This window comes from Pipistrellus hanaki (genome assembly GCF_964339955.1).
Source record: "Pipistrellus hanaki genome assembly, chromosome: 12".
NCBI lineage: Eukaryota > Metazoa > Chordata > Mammalia > Chiroptera > Vespertilionidae > Pipistrellus > Pipistrellus hanaki.
Window position 1 is genome coordinate 40,255,586 of NC_140514.1, and position 14,035 is coordinate 40,269,620.

A 14,035-nucleotide genomic window follows, 5' to 3' on the forward strand; every position below is an offset into this window, starting at 1 on the left:
GAAGTTCAAGGGTTTGAGTAGATAGGCTCATACTCAGAAATGGAGGAAGCTGCTCATGCATTCAATTCCAGGAAAAAAGCAGAACAGTACTTCCCCTGTAGATGTTGGTATTAGTCAGCTATTGCTGAGTAACAAGCAACTATGAAATCACAGGGCACATGACCAATAGCATTTACTGCTCATGCACCTGCAGGTCCATTTGGAGTCAGCAGCTCTAGGTCAGGCTTGGCTAGGCAGCTCTGTAGGTCCAGCCAGCTCAGGTCAGGTCCATATCTCTCACTCATTATGGGACTTGGGCTGAAGGGCCAGCAGCCCCTTGGGGGAAGTTTTTTTTTTCATGAAGATGGCAGAGGCACAAGAGAGTATGCCTGTGCATGCCTGAAGAACATTCCAAGATCCTGTTTGGGTCATGTCTGCTAGCATTTCACTGACCAAAGCAAATACAGAGCCAAGCTGAAGTCACAGAGTGGAAGAGTACAATCTTCCTATGGAGGGGTGGGAGTGAAGGTTCAAACAATCATCCAATCAACCACAGGGTTTACAGTTTCTTTTCCTTTTTTTTTTTTTAATCATGGAGGCAGTCCTTTTCTGGGGCAGCCTGGCAGTTTGATGAGGTGATTCTGGGACCACCTTCCTATCCCCTTGGGGGCTGATCGTGACTCATCACATTTGCTCTTTGCAGATCATTGCTCCCCCGGAGCGGAAGTACTCCGTCTGGATCGGAGGCTCCATCCTGGCTTCTCTCTCCACCTTCCAGCAGATGTGGATCAGCAAGCCAGAGTACGATGAGGCAGGGCCCTCCATTGTCCACAGGAAATGCTTCTAAAGTCAGAACAGATTCTCTGGGGATCTCCCTGAGACTGCTGTTACAAATCATGAAACATTAAAACCTGCAAGCCTTATTCCTGTGTGTGGAGCTCTTTCCCCGCCCCCTCCAACCCCGGGCTACGTCTCACGCACAGTGCGAGGGCTTTTCACATTTTATTTCTAATTCACACATAACCCTGCGCGAGATAGGCACTATTATCGCCTCCATATTACAGATGAAGAAACTGAGGCTCAGAGAAGTTAAGGACTTGTTGAAGATCATCCAGAACCAAGATTAACATCCAAATGTAGCTGACTCGAATGTTAGTACTCCTACCATACCACCTTGGTTCCTTTTCCTTGAACATGAGCAAGAATGAGGGCTGGATGACTTGTTGGGGGCGGGTAAGAAACAAGGGCTTTCCGAGAGGTGAGTCCACGCACAGAGAACAAGAGCAGAAAGAAACACAGGCCTATAGGATGGGACATAATGTAACCAAAAATGCAATGTTATTTGAATTGAAGTGAAGAAAGTTTATAGTGGGCTTATATTCTCTATGAGGTCTTTTGCCCTTGAGGGTTAGGTTGTATTTTGCCCCAGACTACTAATCAAGAAAGTAGTGCTCGCTCTCTCTTTCTCTCTCACTCTCTCATTCTCTCATTTGCTCCCCTTCCCTATTCTTGGTCAATTCTATTTAATTTCACAAGTATTTACTGAATTTTTGGTAAATAAATATACAATTACTGGATAAGGCCACATGGAGTTTATATACCCCACAAAGATGGCTCCTACCAATCGGGGTTTCATTGCAGAAAGTGGGAGACAGACATAAACATATAAGATAATGATTTGAGGTGAAACAGAAGCACCCACAAAGTACTATGAGGAAATAAGGGGAAATGATAATGGCTAATGTAGATTGAGTGTTTACGATATGCGAGGCACTAGTTTAAGAGCCAGCTTTACATGATTTCCTCATTTAATCCTCACCACAGCCCTATGAGGCAGGTACTAGAATCATTCCCATTTTATAACTAGTTTACTAGTTAACTCTATCACGGCAGAACTAGAGCCTCAGTTCTGCCTGGTATACCCTTCCCTCTCTCCACCTATCCCAGTCTCACACCTGATGTGCCTGAGCAGATCTCACCTGGTCCATGAGCTTCCCAGAAATACCTGTTTGGAGACAGTGGACTCCATTTGAAGTGCAGGGACCTCAATGTCAGACATTCCTCCTCCACCTCCTCTGCACGTTCCCTCTGGAGGTGAGGTAGAGAACCATGTTCTGAAAATCCCCCTAGAGAATTTATGTCTTAGGGTTTCACAGAAGCAGAACCTAAAATAAGGACTCACATGCAAATAATTTATTAAGGAAGTGCTTGCAGGGGAAACCTATAAGCAGATGGAGGAGGCAGGACAGGAAAGGGGAGGAACCCCAGGAGGGGACTTCTGAGGCACAGTTTCAGCCTGGTCCTCAGATAGCTCTGGAGTTTAAGCCTGACCGTAGGCAATGAGCTGGGCTTTCACAGTCACCTGCCAGTGTAGGTGCACCATGGACATAAAGTCCCAGGCTTTCCTCTTGTGAAGGGAAAGGGCTCCAGTAGGCTGAAGGCAGTCCTGCAAAGAAAAGCCACAGGCACTGGTTGTTGGGAGAGAAATCACAGGGAGGAGGTTAGAGGGCCCATGCACGCACCCATGGACCCATGGAGGTGTGGAGTACTGACACTCCCTGCTAGAGACGGGCACACTGAAATCTCCATATGGGGGAAGAAGGGAGGGCCCATTGGTCTTCCCTTCCCTCCCCCGTCCAGTCTTGCCCCACTTCAAGAAGTGCTGTCCTAGAGTTCTTCAGTGGGTTGGTTGCAATGGCTTGAGAGCATGGAAATCCAACAGGAAGTTAACCAAGGATAAATAGAAGTTATGTCCCAGGCACTGGGGGCCAAGCTAAAGCAGCCATTGCCGTGTGACAATGCGTGGTGTTAAAAGCTGCTTATGGATTAGCTTTCTTCATCCTCACTCCTGGCTGTCTGAATCCAGAGCCCTCCCTCTTAATCTTAGCCAGCCCCCTGTATGCCTCCCTCTGTGATGTGGTGTATCCCGTCTGAGTACTCAGAGCAGGGCCACCATCTGCATTGCAGAAAGAAGGAAGTTATTAGGAATGAGTCTACCCAAAGGTGGGAGGAGCTGGGGAAGAGAAGGTCTAGAAGGAATTATGGGATGATCACAGAGGAACCACTTCGGCCTTGAGGACTAGCTATTGTCTATCTGTGGGCACATCTGTCTATCACAGAATCTGACTATGGAAATCTCCCAAGAGGAGTTGCTGAGGCTTCCATCTGCTTTCCAGATCTCAGACTGGGTCCTCTTTTGGCCAACTCTAATTCACCGCCCCGTCAGGAGGGGACTCCAGGAGCGCACTTCCCAGCTTCACCAACTTGAGTTAGCACAGCCCAGCACATCATGATACCCTTGATGTAGAAAGACTGTCATTGGCCAGATGTCCGAGCAGAAGAAGAAAGTCAGGGTCACAACTGTGTGTATTTAGTTCCCCATTTTGAATGGCTACATAAGCATTGTTGTAATGTGAGTCAATATTTTATTTGCCACAATAGCACTTACAAAACACTTGAAAATAGCAATTCCTTCAGAGCTGCACCCCAAGGACTAAGCAGAGTGAATGGTGCATAGTATCAATAGATGCTCAGTAAATATTGAATGAAGGAATGGATACTGAGTGGCTAGAGTTTATGTAGGGCAGTTAGCTCTTACTCATAAACTCCAGCAGATACCTGACAATCGCCCAGGAGCAAAAAGTGGCCTCATTGCTGGGACATAATTCTGCTCACCAAAATGCCACTACTTTCTGTCTCTGGCCAACACCTAAGGTGGGATGAAAACACCCTGTTTACTACTTCTAGGAGGAACTGATCACCCCCTTTTTTAGATGTCAGCTTTGCCCTTTAATAGCCCTCCTTCCTCGTGCACAAGGGTGGGGACCTAATACTCACGTTTGTTCTCTGAGACCCTCTCTTTTGGGCACAGCTGGACCCATCAGGTCTTTTCTTCTGGGAATTTGGAATTAAGACCAGAAAGATATTGAATAGCAAGCATAAAGAAATAAAGGGGATAGAAGAGTCATCACTAGTATTGAGATAATTGACAGGCAATTTAGGCAAATGACATTTTTGTCTCTTACGTCACACTATACATAAAAAAAAAAAAACAACTGTGAGCTTTTAGAAGCAAGAAACAGAGAAAATACTCACAAAGGACTCACATGCAAAATATGTAATGAATAATAACAATAAGTAAAAGACAGCCAGTAGCAAAATGGGCATAGGACTTAAACAGGTTCTTCACAACAGAGGTTTCTAAAATAAACATATGAAAAGGTGTTTTACTTCATTAGTCATCAGGAAAATGCAAACTAAAACTATAATAAGACACCATTATATTCAGCAGAATGAAAAAAAATACACACAAAAATACCAACTGTTGGTAAGAATGTGGAACAACCAGAGCGTGTGCTCACTTATTGCTGGTGGCAGTGTCCACGGGTACAATCAAACACTGTGGACCTATTTATGATTTAAGAATATTTACTAAAACGGAATCTACAAATAGCCTATCACATAGCAGTTGATATCATAGTATTTACCCACGAGAACTGCACAACTAACTACTAAAACATATATTCAAGAACATTCATAGTAATGCTATTCATAATAGCTCAAATCTAGAAATTCTCCAGTGCCCATCAATAATAAAATGGATAAAATACAATGTGGTAGAGTGAAATACTGCACAGCACTCAGAATGAATGAACTGCAACTACAATCTCACAGATATTATGTTGAATGAAATTAGCACTTACTATATAATTTCTCTTATATATAGAAGAGGCAAAACTAAAGTCTGCTGTTAAAACTCAGACTATTGTTTTCCTTTGAGGGAGTGGTAACTGGCATTAGAAATGGATTCTAGGGATGCTGGTAATGCTCTATTTCTTTATCTGAATCTAGTAACAAGGATATATTCAGTTTTGTGAAAATGTTCCTTAAACTGTAAACTTACAATACGTGCTCTTTTCTTCACTACATACTATACTTCACTGAAGTTTTGTAAAAATAATAACTTTAGGAGCAGGTTAGTTGTCTGTCTGCAGATAAACTTGCTGACAACTTCCTCATTTATCTTTCACAGAGACCCCGAGGGCAATGAAGCAGCGAGATCTTGGGGCCCAGAGAATCTCTCAAACATTTTTGGATTAATATTTTCCTGATCTGAGTTTACATAGACAAATAAATTAATTTATTATTATTGTTATTAATAATAATAATAATCTTCACCTGAGGATATTTTTTAAAATTCATTTTTAGAGAGTGGAAGGGAGGGAGAGAGACAGAGAAAAACATCCATGTGAGAGAGACACGTGGATTGGTTGTCTCCTGCACATGCCCCGACCAGGGCCAGGGGATCCAGCCTGCATTGAGCCTGCAACCAAGATACTTGCCCTTGGCTGGAATAGAATCCGGGACCCTTCAATCCATACGCCGACGCTCTATCCACTGAGCAAAACTGGCCAGGGCAAGTAATATTTGTACACAGAGGTGGCTGTGGGAGTGGAGATGAAACAGACTTTAGCTGTTCCGATATTCATTAGTACTCCACCCAGGTTATCCTAAATAAATGCATAATCTATTTTAAAAAATAATGTTTAATATACAAACGTCACTTCAGCCATTATATAAACATCAATACAGGAAAAAGGGCTTGTGCTTGCTATACAAACAGCTTCAAGACAGGTGTCCCAGCCATTTCCCCCCTCCCCACCCTTCTGCAAGCAGGTCTCTGCTTCCTAAAAAGCTCCCACCTCCAAGAGTGCTGCCCGCGTGCGGTTTTGCCTGTTGACTCTTGTGGCTAAAGCGTAGGAGGTGGGAGCACCCCTGACATGCCATAAATCGGAGGCCATTGAGACATTTGGGTGTGGCAGGACAAACCAGGCAGGGCCTGCCTCAGTCGCAGCAGCTCAGTCGCACTTCTGCAAAGCAGTTCTCCAACGGCAGCAGGACTCGGGTTTGATACACTAGCTTGTTAATCCCTCTGTACCCCGGCTCCTCCTTTACAAACCCCATTGGGAATCCCCATCACTCTCCACCCCAACCTGCACCTCATTCCTCCCCTCTCCCCCCCCCCCCCTCACTCCCGCAGTTGTTCACGCCCACAGAACCCAATCTATCGTGTTTAAACCGGTTCCAGTCACTTCCAAGCCTCCACCCACTCTATCCTAATGGGATTTTTGGCTACTAAGCCAATCGGTTGAGCAAACGTTAACTAGTATTTACTCAAGAGGCAAAGTAAGAGGTGGGATGTAGTTGAACTTATTTGTTGATTTATTCCATAAAAGTGCCAGCATTGTGCTGCCGCGTTACAGGGGAACGGGAAAAAGTTAATTTGTGTAAACTGTTAGATTGCATCACTTTCCTACTTAACAATGTCCAGTTTCACCCCATTTTAGAATATAAAAACCAGACAACAAACACCTGGGGGGAAAAAGAAATCTTGTTTAAAATTACAATTACTTTGATTTTTTTTAATGAAAATGATTTTTAAGTTATACAAAAATGCAAAGGCGATGGAGTTGTTATGCCTCTTTTGAAGTGCTGTTTTCCAAGGAGCAAATGCAAAGGGGTTAATCACGCCCTTGGTATCAGCAAAGTTTCCCGCATCTCCAAACCGAACTTGACTTTCTCACAACGCTTCTCATCAAACATCGCGAGATGAGAGCGGTCCCTTCGGCCCCATCCTCTCAGTCAGCGCAACCCCGCCCACTTCCTGACGGGCGGTCTCTCTGACGTCAGAGGCGCGCTGTTGTGGATGGACCGCAGTGCCGGGAGCGGAAGTGCTCTTGGCGGAAGTGCTCTTAGCGGAAGTGCTAGTTGCGGGAATCCTGGGTGGGATGGCCGCAGGCAGGCGCTTTCTGAGGCTGCTGCGCGCCCCCTCCAGTTCCATGGCTCAGAGCCCGCTCCAGGGCGTGCCCCCCTCCGAGGGCCTGCACGCGGGGCAAGGGCCCCGAAGGCTCTCCATCGAAGGCAACATTGGTAAGGGCCGGAAAGGGGCTGCCAAGCCTCGGCCTCCGCTAAGCAGGTGTCTGAGAGGCTGAGGAAGGGAGCTGGGCCCGGAACCCTTCCCCTACCCCCTGCTTCCCGGGTCAGTGCAGCGAGGTTGCTAGTGCTGAGGCCATTCCCCTCCCAAAATGCACTGCGAACCCAGCCCTCTGGTTTTTAGGACGTCATTCCTCAGTACTCTCCCACAGGGACGCAAAAGCCACGCAGTCTGTTGATAGGACAAGAGTTCATCTAGCTTGTGGTTAAATCTAAATGAAAGCGACAACGCGCTTGGTGTAATGCCTTTGCCCTAAGAGAGGGATGCCAGATTAAGAGGGAGAAAAAAGGATGCTCATTTAAAATGGGATTTCAGATGAGTAAAATTGCTTAGTGCGGTGTGTGCCATACAATATTTGGGGCATACACTAAAAACACCATTCATTATTTATCTCTAACTGTACTTTACCTTACTACCCTAAGAGAGTTCTTAAACTTAAGGCATTCAGATACCACTTTCACTATTTTTGTTCTTTCTTTGCTAATCCCACTGTAATTTATTAATGTTTTTCTTAGAAGAAACTCGCTTTTTAAACTTAAAAACATTAAGTTAAAAAAACTGTTACAAGAACAAATAGAAACACTGTGTGTTAAATAAAATAAAACAATTGGAAAGAGAAAGCAAGCAAAACATTTTAATTTAATGTTACTAAATTCTGACTTTATACTTCTACCTGATAAGGTGATGAACTCTAAAAGAGGATTAGCAATGTTGAGAGTCAAAAGACATGCTAGCAGTAAACTGAGAATTTTACATGTTATTCATTCAACAAATAACCTTTTGAGCCAGATCCACAGGCCAGCACTGTTCTTGGCCCTGAGGATACAGCAGTCAGCACAACAAATATCTCTGCTCTCACGTAGGGAGAGATAGACAATACATAAAATAAACTAAGCAAAGTAAACCATATATTAGGAAGAAAGTTCAGGGATGAGAGATTGAGGGAAGTTGCAATTTTAAGAAGGGTAATCAAGACAGTCAAGATTGGGAAGGTGACATTTGAGCAAATACCTGAAGGTGAGGGAGTGAACCCTGTGGATAACTGGGAGAGGATTTTTTCAGGCAGAAAGGAGACCCAAGTGCAAAGGCCCTGAGGTGGAAAATGTATTCAGGGAATAGTGGGGAAGCCATTGTGGCTAGAATGGAGTGAGCAAGAGGGAGAGGGGGCTCTTAAAGTTAGAACAGTGGTCGGCAAACTCATTAGTCAACAGAGTGGCAAACCGTGGCTTGTGAGCCGCAGTTTGCCAACCACTGGGTTAGAAGGTAAGGAATGGCCAGATTGTATATAGGCCTTGCAGTCCATGATGAGAAACTATTGGAAAGTTTTCAGTCAAGTGATACGCTCTGAATTAAATTATAAAATGATCACTTTGACAGGCATGTTGAAGGTAGAATGTGTCAGGAGGTTATTGGATGAGTTCAGGGTGATGAGAAGTGATTTGGATTTTAGTGACAGTTTAGGGTAGAGCTAACTAGATTTATTAGAAGATGTGGAGTGAGATAAAGAGAAGGATCAGTAATGACTCCAATCATTTTGGCCATAACTTGAAAGATGGAGTTCTGAATTTTCTTTTCTTTTCTTTTCTTTTTTAATATATTTTATTGATTTAAAAATATATATATTTTATTGATTTTTTTTTTGCCCCCTCCCTCCCTCCCACACAACCCCTCCCTCCCCAGAGTTTTGTGTCCATTGGTTGTACTTATATGCATGTATAAAAGTCCTTCGGTTGATCTATTATCTCCCCCCTGAATTTTCTTAAATGGGGGAGAATGGGAAGAACATTTTTGGGGCAGGGAGTGGTTTCAAGATTTTGTTTTTAGGCATGTTAATTTGTATATAGTTATTAATATCTATGTGGAGATTTTGAGATGTTGAATAGGCAACTGAATGTATGAGCCCAGAGTTCAGAGTCTCCCTGGAGTTATAAATGTAGATAGTATTTAAAGCCAGGAGTCCATGTATGTTGATGGAAAAGACTAACCCATGGGGAACATGTTGAAGAGAATGAGGAGATGGGAAAGAACTAGCAAAATAGACTGAGAGGGAATGACCACTGAGAAACCAAAAGAGAATGATATCCTGGAACCCAGATGAAGAACCTCTTGGGGGGAGAGAAAAATCATCTGTGTAATGTTCTTTAATGGAGATCTTCTGTGAACTTGAACAACTTTTGGGAGCACTAGGAGTGAAAGTCTGATTGGCATAGGTTCAAGGAGCATAGGAGGTAAGGAATTGGAGACAGTGAGTTAAGCAATGGTCTGGAAGTTTTCTTAGAAAAGGAAGACAAGGGTGCTAACTGAACTGGAAAGAGGGTTTTTTATTTTTATTTTTTTGTTTTTGTAAGAGAAATTAGAAATAGTCTCATAAAGAGGGACAAAAATGGTGAAACAGGAGAGAGGATGGGAATGCTGGAGTGATGTTAGTAAGCAAGAAGGAGTGGACTCTCTAGACCAAGTAGAGCAAGTTTGGTCTTAACTAGGAGCACCGTTTATTTCTAATAATGGGGAGCATGGCCACTAAATGAGTCCTGACTTGAGTGAGCAAAAGGGAGAAATGTAGCAGTAAGGACCCACCTGGACTTAGTTGTCATGAATTTAAAGTGAGACCAGTCGCCATGGCTGTGTGTGTTTCTCTGGTCAAATCAGAAACATTGAGAGGAATGAGAAGGGATGGTCCTGCTTCTCTGCCTGATGGTGGACAAAGCTGTTTTGTCTTGTACTTCAAGAAAAATGTCCCCAAGGAAGCTTTAGCCTTAGAGCCCAAAGAGGTACAAAGTAAGTACTTTGTACAGGTCATCAGGTTAGGTGTGAGCTGCCTTTCCCAATTTTCCTGACCATGGCTTCTTAACCTTTCCAGATTGCTATGCTTCTTCCTTGCTTTTTCATGCGACCAAAGGTCACTGAATGTCTACTATAAAGATAGACTCATGTGTGATACAGCTCCTGTCCTGTAAGGAGCTCACAGCCAAGTGGAAGAAGCAGACTTTTAAACATGATTTATATACCATGTGATGAGTACCATGTTTGGGCATGGAAACTTGGTATCTCTGGGGTAAGAATTCCCAAAGGGGAGAAGAGGAAAGAGTGCTCAGCCACAGGAAGTAACATTTGCTAAAGCAAAGCCTGTAGAAACATGCAGTTTCAGTAACAGGGAAGTAGCTGGATGTGCCTTGAGTTTGAAGGGCCTGTGAGAGGATGGCAGACAAGAGGTTGGAAGGGTAGGATTTACCAGATTTTTGAACAGCCTGTGGTCCATGCTAGGAGTTTCTCCTTTAGGCAGTGAGAGGCTACTGAAGACTTGAAGCTAGTATGTGTCAACACCAGATTAATTTTAAAAAGAAATTGGACTAGACCGAGCAAATAGGAAGTAAGACACATTTTTTTGCAAGTCTTGTTTGCTGCAGTATCCACAATGCCTTGCATCCAGTTGAATGGATAAATGGAAACAGTTTGGAGAAGATAATTTTTGTGGCTACCATAGTAGTTGGAGGGGGTAAAGATGTAGGTCTGCACAGAAGGAATGGAGGGACAGAGAAGTGATGGTTTGAGAGAGATTTTGGAAATAGGATTGATAGGACTGGGTGGCCACTTGGAGGTGAGAGATAAGGAGGTATAGAAGATGACAGTGCGGTTTTATAAATTTGGACACTGACTGAAAACTTAGAATGGGAATAAAGTAAGAAGAAGTCTGAGGAGATAAGAGAGATATCTTTTACATGAGATACCTCTGAGACATACAGAGATAGGTGTTCTGAGGTAGATTAGAATATGTGCCTGGAATCAAGAGAGAAATGGGAGCTGAGGTTTCATATATGGAGGCTGTTAACTTGGGGAGTTGTTGAATCCTTGGAAGTGAATGCAGTTGCTCAAGGAAAGTGAATACTGAGAAGTTGATTAGGGTTCTTTAATCCCGCTCTCCCTGGTTATATCTCTCATTATTCTCCATCGCCCCACACCGATGACTCTCTCCAGACAGAATTAGTCACTGCCTCCTCTGTGTGCTTTCAAGACATTTTGTACCCACAACTGCTGTAGCACTTGAGTTCTGTTGGCATTGTTTGCACACTCAACATCTCTCCTGGGTGTCTTATTCATCTTTGTGTCACGAGCACCTAATCCCCTGCCTCACCCATTGTACTCATTCAGTGTTTACCAGATGCTTGCATCCTATGCTGTGATACCCACACGGAAGTTAGTCATGGGTACCCACAAAGTGTTTTCAACTGCTAATATTAAATCAAATAATTTGTTCCTTATAAAAGAACATTCAGGAAACATTACAGGGCAAGGTGAACTCCTGTCCTAATTGAAGTTCGATCTCTTTAGAGTGGCTTTTCTCACAGTCCTACCGCTTTAAGTCTTGTTATTCTGATCCTGCAGGTGTAGACAGCAGCATGTGTAGAGGAAATGGATAAGTAAAGTAACAACTACTGGCATCTGGTTTGAGTTGTGAAGCCATGTTCCATGTGAGATTGAAAAGCTTGGGCCCTGTCTGGGTGGGTCGGTTGGTTAGAGCATTGTCCCATACACTGAAAGGTTGCAGGCTTGATTCCTAGGCAGGGTGTGTACAGCAAACCAACATCTGTCTGTCTGTATCTCCCTCCATTCTTTTCTCTCTAAAAAATCAATAAAAACATGTCCTCAGGTGAAAATTTAAGAAAAGAAAGTAAAAAGCTTGATACTTCGAATCTCTTAAAAAATAAATTACCTAGCCCTGTGGTCGGCAAACTGCGGCTCATGAGCCACATGCAGCTCTTTGGCCCCTTGAGTGTGGCTCTTTCACAAAATACCATGACCTGGTTGAGTCTATTTTGAAGAAGTGGAGTTAGAAAAAGTTTAAGTTCAAAAAATTTGGCTCTCAAAAGAAATTTCAATCGTTGTACTGTTGATATTTGTCTCTGTTGACTAATGAGTTTGCCAACCACTGACCTAGCCTATTTTATTAATTTTTGTTTTAGTCTTAATCCTCACGTGAGGATATTTCTCCATAGATTTTTAGAGAGAGTGGAAGAGAAAAGGAAAGACAGAGGGAAATATTGATCTGAGAGAAATACTCCGATTGGTTGCCTCCTTTAGGTGCCCTGACCAGGGCCCTGGCTGGGGATGAGCCTGCAACCAAGGTATGTTCCCTTGACTGGAGTCAAACTCTGAACCTTTTGATCTGCAGGCTGATGCTCTATCCACTGAGCCAAATTGGTTAGGGGTAGCCTATCTTTTTAAATACACTCATCACTAAAGTGATATATTGAATATATCAGTTATTTTATGACTACAAACCTAAATTGAAGAAAGGAGTGCTATTTGAAATTTGTGAGTCATCTTAGACTATTCTTACTTTGATTTTAAAGACCTTCCCAGAAAAGAGGAAAGTGTTTTATACTTTTGCAGTCTAGAGACTTGAACATAAAGCTTTCCTAATAACATGTTTCTTCTGGCATTCAAGATTAGTGATTTTATGCCAAAACCGGTTTGGCTCAATGGTTAGAGCGTCAGTCTGCGGGCTGAGGGGTCCCAGGTTCGATTCCGGTCAAGGGCATGTACCTTGGTTGCGGGCGCATCCCCAGTAGGGTTTTGTGCAGGAGGCAGCTGATCGATGTTTCTCTCTCATTAATGTTTCTGACTCTCTATCCCTCTTCCTTCCTCTCTGTAAAAAAATCAATAAAATACATTTTAAAAAAAGATTAATGATTTAAGATCACCAATATGCATCTTTAACTTTTTGCTGTTGTTAATCCTCACTGAAGGATATTTTTTTTCTGTTAATTTTTACAGATAATGGAAGGGAGGAAGGAAAAGGAAGAGAGAGACAAACATTGATGTGAGAGAGACATTGTTGGTTGCCTCCCATATGTACCCCGACCCTGCAGGGATTGAACCTGCAATCCAGGTCCATGACCTTGACTGGGAATTGAACCCGAGACATTTCGGTGTGGGCCAATGCTCTAACCACTGAGCTACCGGCCAGGGTGCATCTTTAACTTTTATTGAGTACAAACAATTGGGCAAAGAATCCTAGGGGTAAATAAGACCTATTTATTCCAAACATTGTAAACTGGAGTCTGTTTATAAGATTCACTTCATTCCATCCATGCATCTCCATTCTTTGTACCTGGCTAGATACTCAGGCTGTAAAGGGAATAGGTGAGTCTGTATCTTCAAAAAGTGAGCTGGTTGGAGAGAGTGATGAGTCACAAATAATTACAGTGTAATACCTTGGTAAGCCAGAGCAGGCAGTAATTAACTCTGCCTAGAGATGAAGGAGCTGGAGGAGTTCAAGGAGAAGGCAGCAGTGAAAGGATCAATCAACTAGTGGCCAAAGGGCGTGGAGGGAGGACATTTCAGATCAGTGAGGTTCACAGGCGAAATGGAAGATTTTGGGTTGTACCCTGAAAGCTGTGAGGAGCTTTATTTTTTTTTTTAGTAAACATAGTTTACCATGAAAATAAAAGGAACCAGGACAAAAATGTACTAAATTTTTTTTAAGCCTGCTGGGTGGTTTTTTGAAGTATCCCCAGAATGCCTGCAGGCCTGGAGCCTGCATAGTGATCCTGGATAAAGTTCCTTAAGAGCAGGGTCTCAGCCAAGGTTATCATTTTAGTTATAGAACCTGCCACTGAATAGCTAGTTATACCTCTTGAATGAATGACTGAGTACATGAATGCAGCATCAAATGAAGTTCCTGCAGAATTTTTGTTTAAAAATAGACGGTTTTATATTTACTGCCATTGTTTGCTTTTTGGTAGAAATTTTTTAAATGGATTTTTGTTTTTTTACCATGTATTTCATTTTGGTTTGGAGAAGAACATGCTTGGAGGAAGAGTCTCCCATGAAATACAACTGTATGAAATTTAAAATAACATATTATTTCGGGCATTACCTCAGATACTATCTTACTACTATATTTTAGCATAGTGTGGTTATAGCAGGCAATGTAGTTTATAGAAAAATTTGTGGGAGGAAAATAACCATTGACTTAGGAATAAGATGAACATTAACAGTAGAACTCTGGTCCAGCTTGTGAAACGACAATCCTGGTACCAATAAAAATCAACATGTTGA

The 14,035-nt window shown here is 42.9% G+C and overlaps 2 protein-coding genes across 4 annotated transcripts in view; both read left to right on the plus strand.

Moving 5' to 3' along the window:
- ACTG2 (actin gamma 2, smooth muscle) overlaps positions 1–902 on the plus strand; it is a 12,516-nt gene extending 11,614 nt beyond the window's left edge. For both annotated transcript variants that reach the window (XM_084901303.1, XM_084901304.1), the window contains exon 8: positions 683–902. In XM_084901303.1, coding sequence (XP_084757429.1) covers positions 683–826 — 144 coding nt within the window. In that variant the 3' untranslated portion in view covers positions 827–902. The remainder of the gene's footprint in view (positions 1–682) is intronic.
- A 5,771-nt stretch (positions 903–6,673) lies between these two features.
- DGUOK (deoxyguanosine kinase) overlaps positions 6,674–14,035 on the plus strand; it is a 32,931-nt gene continuing 25,569 nt past the window's right edge. Inside the window, exon 1 of one of the 2 annotated variants that reach the window (XM_084901312.1) lies at positions 6,674–6,909. In XM_084901312.1, the coding sequence (XP_084757438.1) occupies positions 6,768–6,909 (142 nt within the window). In that variant the 5' untranslated portion in view covers positions 6,674–6,767. The remainder of the gene's footprint in view (positions 6,910–14,035) is intronic. The other variant, XM_084901313.1, reaches the window with a different exon arrangement.